General features: G+C 32.3%; 4 protein-coding genes across 5 annotated transcripts; 2 read left to right on the top strand and 2 right to left on the bottom strand.

Annotated features, from left to right (window-relative positions):
- Positions 1-2,285: 2,285 nt before the first annotated feature.
- On the bottom strand, positions 2,286-5,285 carry LOC108343284 (uncharacterized). The gene is made up of 2 exons (XM_017581467.2): positions 5,026-5,285; positions 2,286-2,812 (listed from the first exon to the last, which is right to left on the bottom strand). The coding sequence occupies exons 1-2, from the start codon at positions 5,168-5,170 to the stop codon at positions 2,529-2,531; spliced, it is 429 nt and encodes a 142-aa protein (XP_017436956.1). The 5' UTR covers positions 5,171-5,285; the 3' UTR covers positions 2,286-2,528.
- Positions 5,286-5,424: 139 nt separating this feature from the next.
- On the top strand, positions 5,425-7,216 carry LOC108343282 (octanoyltransferase LIP2p, chloroplastic). 2 transcript variants are annotated; one of them, XM_017581463.2, is made up of 4 exons: positions 5,425-5,869; positions 5,946-6,210; positions 6,303-6,453; positions 6,815-7,216. In XM_017581463.2, exons 1-4 carry the CDS (start codon positions 5,712-5,714, stop codon positions 7,129-7,131), a joined length of 891 nt encoding a protein of 296 aa, XP_017436952.1. In that variant the 5' UTR covers positions 5,425-5,711; the 3' UTR covers positions 7,132-7,216. The 2 variants fall into 2 exon arrangements, with proteins under 2 accessions (XP_017436952.1, XP_017436953.1); XM_017581464.2 differs by having other exon boundaries at positions 6,303-6,449; positions 6,815-6,954.
- A 1,002-nt stretch (positions 7,217-8,218) lies between these two features.
- Positions 8,219-10,204, bottom strand: LOC108342103 (uncharacterized). The gene has a single exon (XM_052879514.1). It carries the CDS (start codon positions 10,202-10,204, stop codon positions 8,219-8,221), a length of 1,986 nt encoding a protein of 661 aa, XP_052735474.1.
- Positions 10,205-13,481: 3,277 nt separating this feature from the next.
- LOC108341266 (uncharacterized) lies at positions 13,482-13,882 on the top strand. Its single transcript, XM_017578962.1, has 2 exons — positions 13,482-13,670; positions 13,757-13,882. The coding sequence occupies exons 1-2, from the start codon at positions 13,482-13,484 to the stop codon at positions 13,880-13,882; spliced, it is 315 nt and encodes a 104-aa protein (XP_017434451.1).
- Positions 13,883-18,449: the final 4,567 nt, after the last annotated feature.

Genomic DNA, 18,449 nt, shown 5'->3' on the forward strand with positions numbered 1-18,449 from the left:
TCAAAGTTTTTGGTAACAGCTATATACATTTTTTTTGGGTAACTGTTTTTATAATGGATAGCAAATATTTTGTTACGATTTTATTCTTACAATACAAATTATTTTATGATTTTATTTTTTTAGATTTTATAATTGTTTTTTAATTGCATTAACTACTTATAATAAAATTATAAAAGTTATTTACTTTTTAACTGATATTTTTTAAAATATAATAATATTAATTTTTTATCTTTTTATTATCATAATAAAAAATAATACACATATGTACTTATATTTCCACTAATAAAAGATTAAATTAATAAATAAAATAATAGTAAATTTACATATTAAAAAATATGAATTTATCCAAAATTTAAATATAAATAGTATTAAAAGTATATAATATATTTTTATATCAAATTTTAAATTTGAATAATAGTATTTAAGATTTCTTTACACTAAATTTTGTTGAATGAATTTTCTTGTATAAGCCAAGCTTGCGACGAGCAGGTGTATTCCAATATTTACTAAACTTTTATTTTTAATATTTTATAACATTCACTTAGTTAGAAAAGTTAACTAAATTTGCTAGTTTAGTTAAAGGTAATAACTTTTTAAGAGAATTTCAATGCTTTTTTTTCTTTTTCAAATTGTCAATAATATTAATATATTTTAGTTTTAATTCTTTTCAACTATCTTACGTACTCTTAAAACGCGATACTATAACGTGAATTTTAAAAGGACTAATGTTTCCAAAAATTTATTGAAAAAGGCTAAGTTAAACGGGCAAAAATTGTTAAGACATGACTAAATAAATGTAAGAAAAACTAAATGAAAGGTGAGAAAAACTGTAAAAAATAATTTGATTGTACACATGGAAAAAGTTGGTGGATTGGGTTTGATTTGTAGAATATGTTTGATTGAATGGATTGTTCCAATGTTTTTTAAATGAATTAAATCAAATTAAAAAATAATGATATAAATTAAAGTGTGTTAATTTTAACCTGACCTATAATGAACTTATGGTTTACATATCATTTCCTTTAAAATTTATCATTGTATCTTAAATGAGTTCATTTGCTCTAATAAGAATTAACCGATACATAATTCTGGAACAAGTTAAAAGTTAATGAATGAAAATTAGTACTTGTTTTTTATATTTGATGAGGATATGCAAGAGATACTCAATAATAGCAGACTTGTGTATTCCTTGTAAGTTATAAGTGTCATGAAGAATATTTATAATCAAATTTGATTACTTGAACTTTGTAAAGAAGAACTAAATGTAATTCACTATTAGATGAACTAAAATAAAAAACAAATGTCACATTGATTAGTTTATTACATTTATGCAATGTTCAATAATCTTTCACATGTTCGCCGAAGTCATTCTTTCAAATAGTAGAATAATTCCTAAACAATTTCCTAATCATAGCAAATCTTTTTAAAAACGTTTTAAACTTTATTCAACCTCACATTTTAGAGCTGTTATTCTTTTCAAATACATGTATTAAAGTATATGAATCAAATTACTAAATATTGAAATTAGTTTTATCTGTGTAACTGATTTAAAAAACAAGCATGTTTTTAAAAAACATAGTTATCTTTAATTTAGCCTTAGTCATTTTTTTTTAGTTTATATAAAAAATAGATCAAGTTGGGACTGACGGAATTTTCAATTTGGCTTGTTGGAATAGATCAGTCTAGTCTTACCATCTCTCTTTTATATATAAATGTGTATAGAAGTATAATTTTACAGTTAAATTCACTAATATAAAAAAATTGAATATACTTTTTGTTATTAAATTCACTAATATAATCATTTCATCTATTTTGTTATATGTAATCCATCAGAAATTATTTATTTATATTTTAAATTTCAATTGGAAATATTTATTCCTAAACACCCATACAAGAGACGAGTATATATTGTTTTTCATAAACTATCCTATTATTTCTTAATATTTTTACTTTTCACTTATATTTTAATTTAAAAAAAAAATTCTCCTCTAAAATGGTTATAAAGAAACTCAGATGTAATAATTAACATAACTTGGATGTCGTAACATTAATTGTTTTTGAATTCTGTGAAATATTAGAAGTTTAACATTCTTTATCAAGATGTAAGTAATGAAAGTAATTCTCATATGAAATAGAGGAATTTTACCACATTCAACAAAATCTTCTTCATACGTAAAGTGAAGGGATCCAAACCCTTGTCTTTTCATCATGTTTACACAAACCAGTTATATCAACTTTGTGAAACTTTGGTAGTTAAAGTATAATAATGCATTTAAGCCATGAGATTCATTGCACTGTTCAATGACAGTGCCATTTACTATGATTTTGCTTTGCTCTCTATAATATTATCATTTACAATTACTCAAACGTCTCAAGCTTACTATGTCTAGTTTCTAAAGAAACACATACCTGGAACACCACTTCACCTACATGTATAGTATAAAGAGAATATGTTCATATGCTCATTAGTTTTGAACTAGTTCAACCAAAGCATAAGCACTCACAGATTCGGAGCAAGACCATATATATCATATGCAGTAAGTTGGAACACTGGTGGGTCGATACACAAAGGTCCTGACATTGTGTGAATATCCTGATGGGTGATTGTAACTGAATTTGACTCCCAAGCTGCCCTCACCAAGTTGAGTGCACTGTTCATGGAAACTACTGATTGGTCGAGCTAGACATGCGTCCCAACGATCACTCTCCGGCATTGTCTCGGCCACTGTGTATATCCCCTTTGCATCTGTGAATGCCTGATAGTTTAGAACTTCTCCAGACCTGGTGATGCAAAGAACAGCAACCTCAGCACCTACATTAGAGCACTAAAGTCAATTACCTTTTGTTAAGAAAAGGAGATAATAGTCTGATAGTACGTTAGAATAAGTTCAAATTGATATGTGGAAATTGCATTCTGATTTGTGAGCAGCAAGATTTTAAATTGCACCAGCAAAATGGTGAAAAGAACACCCATAAAGGGAAATAGAACATGAACCTATAAGATTCCAAGTAATGGGAGGAATATGCATATATGTACTTCAGCTTCAAAGTAATTGTAGAGGATGGCAAGATGACCAGTGAAGTCTCCTTTTTTGAGGTTTTTGTATGATTGCTAAATTTCGAAATTAAACTACCACCCGAAAGAATGGAATGATACGAAAGTTGAAACTTTGAATCATCACCAAAATGGTTAAATCTGAAAATGGGATTACATAAAAAACCAGATACAGAAGTATAAGAAAGAAGGCTTGTTTCTTATAGAGACAACATTAATTAGGTTGCACAGAACCAACATCAAATGTTGTCATAAGTTTATTGGACGAACTACCATTATACATCAGTGGCATACAAAAGGATCTTCAGGATAAAACTAAGGAATTTCGGATCATCAAACTTTTGAAAATGAGAACTATCAGTCAATGGACAGGTTTTCACCCCGACAAGTATTGAACCCTTTGAGAGAACGAGTTTAAGAGACAGCTAGGAGTTTATTCCTACGAGTTTGGTCTTCATTACTGTACAAATTTCTCCCAGAACAGCAAGACTAATTCTGTCATGGAGGCACTAGCTAGGACTCTAGGAATTTAGTCGAACACCCACCATCTCTTTTATCTCTCTTAACCAAAATCTTTTAAATAACACTTGAAACTACTTTAGTCCTTCCTTGTTTGTGTTGCAAGGATGTGAACGAAAATGTTAAGGAGTAAAATATGGTTCTCGTAGAAAATGTATGGCAAAGAGATGTTCAATTGATTTTTTGAGCTTTAGTTTGAGACACGTTGATAGCAACCTAATAAAGGGAGGTGGTCATAACATAAACAATGATATATCATTATCCAGTTAAGGAGCTTTGAACATAAAACATATCCACAAGCATAAATCAACTAACACAATACATGAAACAGTTTTCTGAAAGAGAGAAAAGCGTAAGAAAGAAAAATTAGAAATCATCACAATGATTAGACAGTAACAGTCATTGATACAAAATAAACTTCAAGAAATGGAAATGCAAAGTGAGCAGGATGAAGAGACTCAATGAACATCTTTTTTCATTTAGTCATATCATCATTCACAATACAACATATCCACAAACATAAATCAACTAATACAATACATGAAATGGTTATCTTTAAAAGATGAAAGGGTAAGAAAGAAAAGTTAGAAATCGTCAAAATGATTAGACATTAGCAGTCATTGATACAAATAAACTTCAAAAAAATTGGAACTGCAAATTGAGAAGGATGAAGAGACTATTATGAAACATCTTTTTTCAATTAGTCACACCATCATTCAAAGATCAATATATCCGACTGGATCAGGAAAACAAACATTCCAGGTATCAAATTCTACTTGGGATTGAAGAAAAGAAAAATAATTTCACTCCCACAGGAGGTTTATCAGGTAATGCATTCTTATGAATATCTACAAATCCTTTGATCAAACCAATAAGCCCATCTCATTGTCCTTCTGTTAATTAATAAAAATATACAAACAAACAATTCATCAATCATCATCCTCAAATGTGAATAAACAACTTCTAGAAACATCTTCCTTGTTCCATCTCATATGCCACCATGTCAAACTGGCCAACAGTGACTACACAATACAGTATCCGCAACCAAAATTTTGACTGCAACTATAAGGTTGTTGGGTCAGCCGCTACTGCAATTGTAACTATATATATCCGAAATTTCCTACAAAATCAAAGATCACAACAAAACTGCAACTGCTACCGCAATTTAAAACCTTGGTATTCTTTTGCCGTATGACAATTTTACTCCACAGGGTCAAACAATTTGAAGGGGTAAACTGTTACAACGCTAACAACTAACCACACCACTGATAACACACACAAGTCAAAATTTCAACCCAGTTAAACAATCGGTGGAGAGTGATATGGCTTATTTACAACAGCAAAAAGCAAACAATTTTCATCAAAAAAGGAATACATCATTCCAGAAACTCAATAAAAACGACAAAAATTGAAACGAGACGCATATTGAAGAGAGAGAGTGAGAGGAAAACCTTCAACCACATGATCTTCAGGTCCAAGAGAAGAATCTCCACAAACATCACAAACAACTCTTCCGTGAATTTCACCAGTCCAAGCACTCACACCCGAAACAAAAAGCAAAAGAATCAAACCCATCACCGTCTTCTGTTTTTCCATGATTGAGATAGAGAGAAACAGCAAAAAAATGACACCTTTCTCGGAGAAATGCCTTTGGGTTTACGGGTAGTTTTCTTTCAACTCGAACACTGCATTGATATTTCCACCGACACAATAGTTGAAATACTGAATGAATAAGTCCAACGCCCGAGTAGGGACTAAATTGTCATTATGTAAAATGTTCAGGGACTAAAGTGGGAAATAAATAAATTATGCCCTTTGTTCTGTCTTCTATAAGTACTAACTAAACCGTTCATATATGTACTTGTGTTGTGCCGCTTCCAAGCAGGTGACTGAATTAGTATATTTAGTATATTTATCATGTGCAGAAGGGCGTTTTAGAAGATTGTTCCTCTCCCTTTTCATGTTCTGTTTGCAAGCTCATAATCTGTGAACTCAGGTGGCAATGTTCAGATTTTGGGATTTTGGGTTGAGTCCATTGATTCCCTCATTCCGTCCAATTTCCTTTGATTGCTCCATTGTTTTCACACTACACATACAGTAGGTATAATTTCAGAGAGTTAGTTATAGCAAATTAGACATGATTTTGTTAGGTACATATTGTTTCACCACAGTCCCATCAACAGCACCAGCATACCCTTCACTACCTCTAGGGTCGTACTTTGATCTGCACAAGCCACTTCTATATTCCAAACCATCCAAATTCACCTCTCTTGTAATCAATGGCGGCAGAAGGATGTAAGTTGCACTGTTCTTATCTTCCCTTTCCATTAATATTACTCTGAAAAATCTAACCATTAAACTAAATTTGCAGCTGTGATCTCTTTGATTTGCACCAGGAGCAAGTCCCTTATGAAGTGGCATGGTCTTGGCAAAAGGAAATTGTCAGGGACAAGAGGGCACAGATTGAAAAGGAAGGAGATTGTAATGACACCCTTATTATTCTACAACACCCTCCTGTTTATACATTGGGCACTGCTAGTACTGTGGAGAACCTCAAGTTTGACATGAAAAATGCTCCTTTTAATATTTATCGCACTGAGCGTGGTGGAGAGGTTACATACCATGGCCCTGGCCAGGTGCTTGCACTAAATCACTTGTTACAGTTTAGGTTCCTATTTTGATTTATTTTGTATGGCAATTGATAACATACCTGTGCTTTGCATTACAGCTAGTTATGTACCCAATTATCAACCTCCGATCGCACAAGATGGATCTTCATTGGTACCTTAGGACTCTTGAAGAGGTTGTCATTCGTGTTCTTTCTTCAACATTTTCAATTCAGGCTTCTACAGTGGAAGGTTTAACTGGTGTTTGGGTTGGTAAACCTCTAAATCCTATTTAACACTTGTAATTTGGTATTTTTTGCTCTGCACCGCCTGCCCTATTCTGAATTATCTTGGTCATTACACATTAGCAGATAATAGTTGTTCTGCCTTGGAGTTATCTAGTTTAACTCTAAAGTTTTTTCAAATATGATCTTTCTCTCTTGGCTATAACATTTGTGTCCATTTCATGTGACATTCCCTGAGGGATTTATTTGAGATGATAAGATTTTAGTTTCATACATAAATATCCAAATTAAATCAAGATTAGTAATACATCACAAATTAAATCAAAATTATGCTTGTGAGTTTGTGATGATTCAAATAATTTTTCTTTTACCTTAGTAATGCATTACAGGAAATGAGAAACTGGCAGCTGTTGGCATTAGAGTGTCTAGCTGGATAACCTATCATGGCTTGGCACTTAATGTCACAACAGATTTGTCTCCCTTCAAATGGATCATCCCATGTGGAATTCGGAACCGTCAAGTAGGAAGCATTAAGGAGTTGGTGAGAGAGGGTGTTGGTCATGGAAGAGCGGATTTGCATCATCTGAATGATGCTAGTCTTATTCATATTACACATAAATCCTTGCTTGAAGAATTTTCACAAGCATTCCAGCTCGAATACAGTTACAAAAGCATTTCTTCTTCCATGTTGTATGAAAGGAAATGAAGCTCTCTAACCAAATAAACACAGTAAGGTTAAATTTGTATGATGGTATAATATCCCTTGTCTCTGAAATATCATCTGTTTTGCAGTAGAACACACTTGTACATACTTTCCACGTTTTACCAATTTCTTGGGATGAATAGGTAGATGATAAAAATTATGAAATTTTCTATATTCCATTTGCTTTATTATAATATTAAGATTACATGTAAACATATTTTTAATCTATACAAATAATATAACTCTCTTAGTGGTGTTATATAGAAACTATGATTGACAATATGACAATGTTCTATTGTTAGAGCAGAGTTTCTTGAAGAATTTGTCCATATCCACATCAAGTTCTCTAATTAGGCTTAGTTAATACTTGTCATCCTTACCTTAGAAATTTCTACAGCTAAAAATTAAACACGTCTTAAAGTTATTCAAGTTGGCTTTCGAACAACTCCGTAAGAATATATAAAAAAAAACATTAAAATTAGTCACTTTATAGGTTAAAATTATTTAAACTAAAATAAAAAGATAAAAGTTCAATGAAGTTATAATAAAAATTCTAAAGAAAAATATTCTTTTTTCTTATTTTCCAAACTTGGGATCTTGTAAAAAAATCGTCTAAATGAACCGATACTATATTATACAAAAGTTGATGAATTTCCACATAGAAAACACCCATTTCAGACACCAGTTTTGGTCTGGACAGACATATAACAGTAGAGTGCATTCTGATTAGTAATAAACATTCAACCATGCAATCAGTACAGTTATTCAAGCTACTACCCATCTTATACATTCTAACAGTGCACAATGAATATGAACATTTTGGAATCTGTAAAATCTACCATCGCATTGCAATAGGCTAGATTAATAGGCAAAATGTTTATTTCATATTCTGCATTCATATATCGTTTTTTTTTTTCAGTCTAAAAAGCCAGAAGGATACTGAATTATGTCTAAATGCATTGACCCTGTAATGCTGTGAAATCTGTCTAGGACAATGTACCAGTGCTAACTAAGATCCTATAGTATCATGTTAAAAGGAAATACATGTTAACAAGTAGTAAGGTTTTGGTTTGATAAACTAATAATTTTTTCAACAGTAACCAAATTTTGCTATCTTTAATTTTTCAGTCACTGTCTTCAGTTTTTTGATTCTCTGTTCAAGATCTATTACATTCATTCCTGATACACAATTATAGCTTTCACCTTGAGCCCCAGATAGGCTCACTCTCTCAATAGACAGCCTTGCTTCTTTTCTCCCATTTGCATCTTCAACATCTTCCTTCAATGGGTTAACAGTATCTTTCCCAACCAGTTTTTCCTGTGGTGACATCCTTTTAGCATTTTCGTAATCTGCAGTAGAGGCTGAAGAACTCTGGTTGGACAAATTTTTATATCTTGCTGGAACTTCAGCATCAATATTTTCATTATCTTTGAAACCATCTTGAGCAGAATTTCCAGAAGGAACAGTTTTCAAGCGTTTTAAAAGAAAATCAGAAGGCACATTGGCATCACTGTTACGTTTCCTAGCATTTGAAGCATCATCATTGGATTTTCCAGAATACACAGGGCCACCAAGTTTGGGAGGAAAACCGGGAGGAACATCAGCATCATTGCCATATTCAAGACGACGTGACCTTAGACTTCTCTTTCGCTGCACAATATTCTTAGCAAAATCATGTTGATTCGGTAGCACTGATTGCTTCCACCACTTTGCATAACTTGTGGTAACATCTCCCTCAAAAAGCCTAGCAGGAAAATACAACTTACCGTTAGATATTGGCCTGCAGTAATTTCTCCAAGCAAACTCTTTACTCCCATTAAATTCAGGCACACAACCTGGAATATCTTGATCCATTCCAAATTGCATAGCAACTCTATGTGGCATGTATTTCTTTATAGTATATTGAACTCCAACAAGCACAGAAACTTTCAAGCATGTAACAAAAGGGACTAGTTTTTTATCCAAATCCGTCTCTAATGGTACCAACGTTTCATTTTCTGGATAAAACACATTGAACCTATCAGCATATTGAACATAAGGGCGCCATCGAAAATGCTCCATACCCGAGTCTAGTGCCAATCTCACATTGTCAATATTCAAGGCCTTAACCTTGTGCCACCTATACAACCAAGGGTTTTCAGGGTTCATCACCCTCGGCTGTGGTTGGAAATTCTTGAACCTCTCCCACCCCCAAATTTGCACCAAGTAAAAGGGTGAACGAAGTGTTACCTCCAATTCCAAGTTATCACCAAGTATTAGTTTTTTTGTCAAGTCAACTACTGTTTCCTTTAACAAAGACAAATCCTGATATATGCTGGCCAAAACTGTTGGTCCCAAAGCAATGGGGTTCCCTCTAGCAAGATGAATGGCAATAGGGAAAACAAGTTGATTAACACAGTCATTGGGGGAAAAACCAACCATTGTCAACCAAGTTGCTAGGAATGCTTCATGCTCTATTTCACTACCACTATTGCGAAAAATATCCATCCATGCTGATAAGGAAACCTTACCTTTATTCCTCTTCCAAGGTTCCTTTCTTGCAAGAATCAGTTTTTCCTGCACTTTTATCATTTCCTGGCTTTGAAGTGTGGTGAAGATAGGATCACCAACAACAGGGTAACCCCCCAACACCATAACATCCTCCAAGGTGATTGTTGCCTCACCCCATGGAAATAAAATGGTATTTGTCTGAGGACACCACTTCTCAGCAACCCCAATACACAAGTTCCGATCTTTCACCAGGGAACACTTTGTACTCATGATGGCTTCAAAGATACCAACTTTCTTCCACACTGATTCATACCTGTCTCGAAGGGCATCCACCCATTCAACCCATTTCCGTTTTCTGGAGCGCCAGCAGCTGAAATGGACAACCAAAGGCCACTTCTTTGGTTCAAAAACAGGTGGCAGTGGCATATTCATAGAAGTTGAAAGGACCTCAGAAATTGATCCTTCAAGGGACTTTGCAAGGGGTTTCAGAAAATAGGCAGATCTCAAAGTTGGTTTACTGTCACCATCTGGTGAAACCATGAAATCTTCCCTCACCTCCATGATGCTCGACAATGATTCATCCATGTTGAAAATTAAAACCAAAAACTTTAGTTCTATTCTAGATTGTTCAATGGAATGTGAAAATGTAACAAAAGATTAATGAAATGAACCCAGATAAACAAAAGTGGTTACTATCAATACGTTGCCTAGACCAAGAAAATGGCTCATGTAGTTGCTGTGTGCAACTTCAACCATCACCATTCTGTAAAGAGGAAAACTCTCTTTTTTTCAGTGAGTCAAAAAGAAGAAAAACATCTCCAAAACAAATAAATAAATATTTGAAATGTGATTTGACCAATAATTTTTTCTATATTAATATATTTAAAAAGCAATTTCTAAAATATTTTAATATAATAATAATAACATTTAAAAATATAAATTATAATTAAAATAAATTTCAAATTAGAATAGAAATTACTTCAAAAATGAAATAAATAAAAAAGTTATATTTCAAAATAAAAATATATTACAATAATTAATTAATTTAATTATTTATTTTAATATAACACAAAGTATAATTATTATTAAAATGCTAACTTAATTATTTTATTTTTTTGTTATTTTAGTATTTTATTTTTATTATTTATTTCTATAGTACAAAAACGTATACTCAAAAATATTAAAATTAATTTATTTGTTTCATTTATTATTTATTAATATTATTTTATTATAATATACAAGTATATTAACGAAGTATTAATAATATAATTAATCAAAGTTTATAAATGCTTATAATGTATTCTAATATTTAAATTGTGTGAACGTAAATGTTAATAAAACACAATCTCTTAGATCTATTTTACTGTAATTTAAATGTAAGAAAAACACCATAGTATTAAAGTGTCATTATTCTTTTATATTGAATATAATAGTGACAAGTAGACAATTTTAAAATCTAGGTAAAATTAAAAGTAAAACAGATAATTATAAAGTATTTGTGTAATTATTTTATTTTGTCCCATTGTATATTCTTTTGGAAAAAGTTAGTTTGACCAAAGAAGACTCATTTCACACTACTTTAATAATATAATAATATATATTTTGATTTTAAATTAAAAAATAATATAATTAAAATTAAAATATTATTATTTAACATGTCGTTCATGTCAAATATAAACGTAATTTGTCGTTTTGTATAGTCAAAGTATCACTGCTCTATTATTTTGTAAGCGTGGTTCATCCAGGAGACTGACAAACGCAGACCTCTCATAATAAAAACCATCCTCTATTATATAAATAATTTCAACAAGTTATATATAATTGATTTAAATAATAAAAAGAAAAGGAGAAAAGTATGGTTTCTGTCAGATTTTATAGCAAAAAAACAATAACAATAAAAAAAAATAAGAAAAGAAAAATATTTTTTTATTTTATGTTAGTTTTCCTAAAAAGGTATTTTTATTTTATGTAAATTTTTTTTAATGATCTCCTTGTTTTCATTAACCTTTTCACTTTTCAGATTTTACATCATATTTTATAGTGCGTTCACATTAAAAGATTATTTAGAAGATTTTTCATCAAGGGTACAAAAGATTTTTCACCATAATTACTCTAAAATCTCCTTGCATTCCCCGAGATGAAAAAAAGCACTTCATCTCACAAATCATCGTTATTTATTCATTGCAAATCCCTTTATGCGAACACAGTTAATCTTTTAAATTTATTCTTTCAATCTTTTTAACAGTTTTTTCTTTCTTGTAAAAGATTTAAGGAAATGTGAATGGATTGAAAAAAAATTGTTTTTTTTCAAAATTTGAAAATAAAAGTGGATAGATTTAAAAATGAATTTTGTAAAAAAATTTATGATTGTAATAGAACAATTTTTTTAATAAATTAAAATATAGAAATACTTTTCTACCCTTTATAACTATAATTATTTATTTTTATTGTTGTTAATATTATTATTATTTAATAATATTATGTATATGTACACACAAAAACCTAATGGGAATCGGTTTATCATAATAAACACCGATTCCCCACTCCTCAAACCCAATATAATATATACACAAAATATATATATATATATATATATATATATATATATATATATATATATATATATATATATATTGTCTTTTACTGTACGCTCACCAATTTCACAAAGCAAAAGGAAAAAAATCCACACTGAAAATTTTATGAACACGTAAAGGGACATAATTGTAAAATTATAAAGAGACAAATTTCTGTACATATGACCGACTTATTCTGTCTCTCTCTCTACCAACACTCAATCATTGACAACAAAACAAAAAGCAAACTCTACTCCCTTAATCAAGGTATGTGTAAAGACAATGATCATGTCTTTTATTATTTTTTTTTGATACAGTATAAAAGTTTGCTTTTTCTCATAATTTATCTCCCTATAAATTCCCAAATGATTATTAAATGATGTGAAACAACTTTTTGTTTTCAAGTCTACGCACAAATCGAAGTCTTTCAGAAATAAGGAGGAAATGTCAAATTCCTTGAAAAACTAAGTATGAGATTTCTTCTTTTCATCGGATCGAGAGAATCCAAAATCTAACTTACCATATGATATGTAAAATATCAACTAAGGTCATTGAGGATATTATACACTCAAAACATCGTAAATAATAAAAAAGATAAAACTTAAAAGAATTAAAATCAGAAAATATCAATACACACAATATCTTTTCATAAAGAATTATGTAATTTTTATTTTTCAATATAAATAGAAATATGAAGGAAAAAAAGTCAATAATTATCAAATCTAAATAAATATTTCGTAAATATTTTTTAATTAAAAGATATAAAAATGGTTTCTGTTTACTTTTAGAAAAACAATATTTTTAAAATAATATTAATTTCGCTCACTTGATTAAAGAGAAGCGTATAAGATGTTGTAGGAGTATTAATATTTTTTCTACACATAGTCAACTTCCAAATCTAAATTTGATTTCACATTATATTCTTTTTTTTATAAATATTTTTCTTTGGTAATGTTTTTAATAAAGACTTAATACCTCTTTTGGTCCCTCTTTATAAGGGCAATGTTCAAGTTCGTCCTACCTTTTTTAAAAAGTTCAATGTGGTCCCAACTTGTGAAAAAAGTGTACAATTAAATCCTTTTTGGTCATGACATTAAATATTTAACGATCCAGCTGACAACGTGGAGTGATCTGTGCAACGTGGCTGTTTAAGTTCATAACGTGGCAGTGACAGTGTTTTTCATTAAAGTTCACGTGGCAGTGGCAATGATTTTCATTAAGAGGGGTTAGGGTTTGGTTTCCTCCCAATTGGTCTTTGAGGATTGGGAAGTGTTTGGGGAGACATAGGAATGGGTTCCCAAGGGTGTTCTTCGTTTTCGAAAAGCTGGGCCAAAGGATATTCTCGTTCATCCCATGGTGGTGCTTGTAGGGGAGGTGGGTTAATCCCTACTTGTTACTGTGATGATATTACAGTAATCAAAGTGGCCAGAACTACGAAGAATGCTGGGAGAAATTTTTGGGGTTGTCCTCATTACAAGGTTTGAAGTATACCATTCTTAGTTAATGTTTTCTTGACTTGACTTGATGCATTTGTTCATAGATTCCCTAACATGGTGAATAATAGGGTGGATCTTCAATTGGGAGCTACTGTAACTTTTTCAAGTGGTGTTGTGAAGACAACGTCGATGAAAAAGATTGCACAATTCTAAAGAGAATAAGTGAGCTGGAAAATGCAGTGAAGGATTTGTAGAAAATGCAGAAAAGGATGAAGTTGTTAGTTGTAGCTTTGTGTGTGTGTATTGTGGTTGACCTTGTCATTTTCAAGTTGTGTTTAGGTTGATTTAGTTAGATCGTGAATTTGGGTGTTTGTTATAAGTTGGCTTAATACCTGTTATGTATTTGGATGCTTGAAAAAAGTACGTTGACAACCCAGCCAGCAGAAGCAACCCAGCCAGCAGTTGCAACCCAGCCACCAGAAGCAACCCAGCCAGCACAGACAACCCAGTTAGCAGAAACAACACAACCATCACAACCACCTCCAAGTTCCCCAACCCCTCTACCATCACAGCCACTAAGTCCCCAATCATCCCGTCCAACAAAATTCAATGTCAGAAGAAAAGATAGATATATAGATGAATTGCTTTATTATGTATTGTACTGTCTTTATTTTGGGGACAGACATGTATTGTCTTTTTAGATGAATTGGAGGTTATATGTATTGTCTTTTACTTTGGTCACAAACATGTATTGCCTTTTTAGATGAATTGAAGGTTATATGTATTGACTTTTACTTTGGTGACAGATATGTATTGTCTTTTATGTTGGTCAACTGATATGTATTGGAGGTATGATGTATTGGAGGTATTATGTGTCTTTACATGAAATGGAGGGATTATGTACTGCCTTTATTTAATGAATCAAAGTGGTTTCATCATGTTTTGGTCAAAGCTTGTACTTAGATTTGTAATATGTGTCATTAGTCATCATCATATGCATTATTGGGTTGACCTATTTCAATATTTTTAAACCAAATGGGGGACTGATTCGAATAATCTCCACTGAATTTAACTTCATATAATGAATTTTTAAACCAAATGGGGACTGATTCCAACATTTTGTACATTGCATAACTGATGTTACACCAACCAAAACACCTTCGTATTGTCAACGTACTTTTTTCAAGCATCCAAATACATAACATGTATTAAGCCAACTTATAACAAACACCCAAATTCACGATCTAACTAAATCAACCTAAACACAACTTGAAAATGAAAAGGTCAACCACAATACACACACACAAAGCTACAACTAACAACTTCATCCTTTTCTGCATTTTCTGCAAATCCTTCACTGCATTTTCCAGCTCACTTATTCTCTTCAGAATTGTGCAATCTTTTTCATCGACGTTGTCTTCACAACACCACTTGAAAAAGTTACAGCAGCTCCCAATTGAAGATCCACCCTGTTATTCACCATGTTAGGGAATCTATGAACAAATGCATCAAGTCAAGTCAAGAAAACATTAACTGAGAAGGGTATACTTTAAACCTTGTAATGAGGACAATCCCAAAAATTTCTCCCAACATTCTCGTAGTTTTGGCCACTTTGATTACTGCAATATCACCACAGTAACAAGTAGGGATTAACCCACCTCCCCTACAAGCACCACCATGGGACGGACGAGAAGATCCTTTGGCCCAGCTTTTCGAAAACGAAGAACACCCTTGGGAACCCATTCCTATGTCTCCCCAAACACTTCCCAATCCTCAAAGACCAATTGGGAGGAAACCAAACCCTAACCCCTCTTAATGAAAATCACTGCCACTGCCACGTGAACTTTAATGAAAAACACTGTCACTGCCACGTTATGAACCTAAACAGCCATGTTGCACAGATCACTCCACGCTGTCAGCTGGATCGTTAAATATTTAACGTCGTGACCGAAAAGGATTTAATTGTACACTTTTTTCACAAGTTGGAACCACATTGAACTTTTTAAAAAAGGTAGGACAGACTTGAACATTGCCCTTATAAAGAGGGACCAAAAGAGGTATTAAGCCTAAAACTATCTAATAAAATATATAATTTTATGTGTATAGAAATGATATTGTTTCTAAAAATTAATTAAAGTTTTTGTAGTTGGACTAAACTCACCTTAACCCTAACTCAAACCCACTTGAGAGGGAGCTTTGGAGGTTGAGACTTTTTTTTTGGCCCCCACTTAAGGGGTTTTCTAAAATGAGGTTTTTTTAAGAGTGTGTTAGGGCGACCTATGGGCCATGGGTAAAATTGATAACTAACAATACACTCATCATAGTGATAAAATGTGAAATGAAATGTTAGAGTTGCCACACGAACTTTAGCAGGCACTACGTCTCCTCTAAATATTGCAAAAACTTAAAAGGGAGAGGAGGGAAAGCCTATCAAGACATTGAAAAAGACTACACGAAAAACATTAATTGCTTTAAAAGAATTCCTTAGTACTTTTCTTTCCCATTTTTTTAATGTTTTTTAAAAAGAAAAAAAAATAGTTTATTTTGAATGTCATCTTATCATATTAGTGCAACATTAATTGTTATTTCTATTATATATTTTATTTCGGCATCATATTTTTATTAATTGGTAACTAAATGAAAAATGAGAAATTAAAATGAACATTTAAAAATATGAATGAATATTATTTTTCTCTAGAGCATTTAAACTTGAAATTTGGGAATAAATTATTTAAAGAGGCAAGAAAATGGAAAAAAGAAATATAAAGAAAAAATAAAATGATAAAATAAAGGGGAATTTTTATTTTATTATGACTTAACTAAATGTTAGTTACAAGGATATAATATATCAAGAACCATATACACATAATTGCATACTAAATGAAAGTTTAATGTAACATACATAAAGAAGGCTTACAAAGTTTATTTTCATGAAAGTTTAGGCCTGTGTAACGAGTATAACTACAGAGGAAATCAGAGAAGGAAATAGTGGGACCAAGACAAAACACGTGACAAATGACAAAGGAATAAGGCGTAGCACTCGACCCAAAATAACAAACTCCAAGTTGGTTGATTTCGTGTGGTCCAAAAATTAAAATAAGTAGCACCAGTATGAGACAGAGAGGGGGGAAAAACGTGAGGTATTTCTCTTCTTCTAGAAACTTTCTCTGCTTTCGTACTACCATTCTGTTATACCATTTTTGATTGGAAATATTGCTATTCCAGGTTATTGAAGTTCTGGGCGTGATGCAACTGTTACAGTGGTGCTTTCTGTTATTATTTATTAATAAAATATTGCAAAGATATGTGCCATCACTTGTGGAGGAAGTTGAGATTGGACCGCAAGTCTTTGCCTTAGAGATATTTTCCTATATGCACGCAGCCAACGTCACTTTTGGTGTGCAACGTTCATGTTTGTTTCCAACGTTGCTTTTCTCTCTCCACAACCACCGATTTTGTGCTTTAATTTTAAGGTTTGGTGCCACTTTTTATGTGAAGTACTCCTCAAGCTAAGGAGGGTTAGTTCCATCATAGGCTCTATAAATAGAGCTTTTCTTTCTTTTAGAAAATATGATCATAATCATTCTTCTCTCTTTCTCTTTTCTCCTAGTTTCAGTCTCTCTCTTTTCCTAAAAATATTCTGGGTTTATTTATTCTCTTTCTAAGAGATCATTGCTAGTTTTGAGATCCTCAGAAATTCTGATAAGTTCTTGTTGTATCCTGGGGGGCTTGCGCAATACACCACGGATAAGTCCTTAAGGACAGTGATCTACACGCCTCAGGAAGTATTTTGTTCGTGATCTTTATTCTTTATTGTCAGCTTATACAACACTTTCATCTGTTACCATGGTAGAGAATACACGACTAAAAGAAGTTTCAACGAACATGTCCAAGCTTTTAGAGATGTTCGAAAATGAATCGACAAGAAAATAAGACTCGTTTTGAGACTTTGGAAGTTGCAGTTGATAATTTGTTGAAGCAGCAAATGAATGCGCAAAAACTAGTTCCGGCCCAGCCGTTTCCGCTTATCAACCATTCCAGGTGAGGAATGTGAAGCTGGATTTTTCCCGCTTCAATGGCTCTGAAGTTCTGCAATGGATTTTTAAGGTAGAACATTTTTTCGAGTAATACAAGACTCTGGATGCTCAACGCCTCACAATTGATGCAATTCATATGGAAAAAGAGGTAGTTCCTTGGTTTCAAATGACCGATAGGTCTACTCCTTTTTAGTCTTGGATTGACTTTACTCGCGCTTTAGAACTCGAATTTGGTCATTCTCCTTATGAATGTACTTGATCTCAGCTTTTCAAATTAGCACAAGTAGGATCTATGCATGATTATTATACTCACTTCACTACTCTTGCCAACCGTGTGCAAGGAGTTACTAGTGACGCTTTGATGGATTGTTTTGTTGGGAACTTAAACCGGATATTCAACGTGATGTCATAGCTCAATCTCCTACTTCATTAATCTGTTGTGTTTCATTGGCCAAGTTATTCGAAGAAAAATACTTTCCGAAATCCAAGTTACTTCGTAGTAATTTTCCTTTGTGGCACCACAACACAGGCTTCAAACCACCTTTCACCTCATCCCAATCCATCAAATCCACTAGCCTTCCCCCTTTACTTCCAAGCCCTACTCCACCTTTCCAATCCATTGTTCCCAAACAGGGAAATATCAAAAGAATGTTCCCAACTAAAATGTAGATCTACAGGGAGAAAGGTTTATGTTATACTTGTGATGAGAAGTTCACCCCCACTCATCGTTGTCTTAATAAGCAATATTTGTTGTTAGAAATGGAGGATGAAGAGACTTCCGAGT

This window comes from Vigna angularis, chromosome 6 (assembly GCF_016808095.1).
Source record: "Vigna angularis cultivar LongXiaoDou No.4 chromosome 6, ASM1680809v1, whole genome shotgun sequence".
Lineage (NCBI taxonomy): Eukaryota > Viridiplantae > Streptophyta > Magnoliopsida > Fabales > Fabaceae > Vigna > Vigna angularis.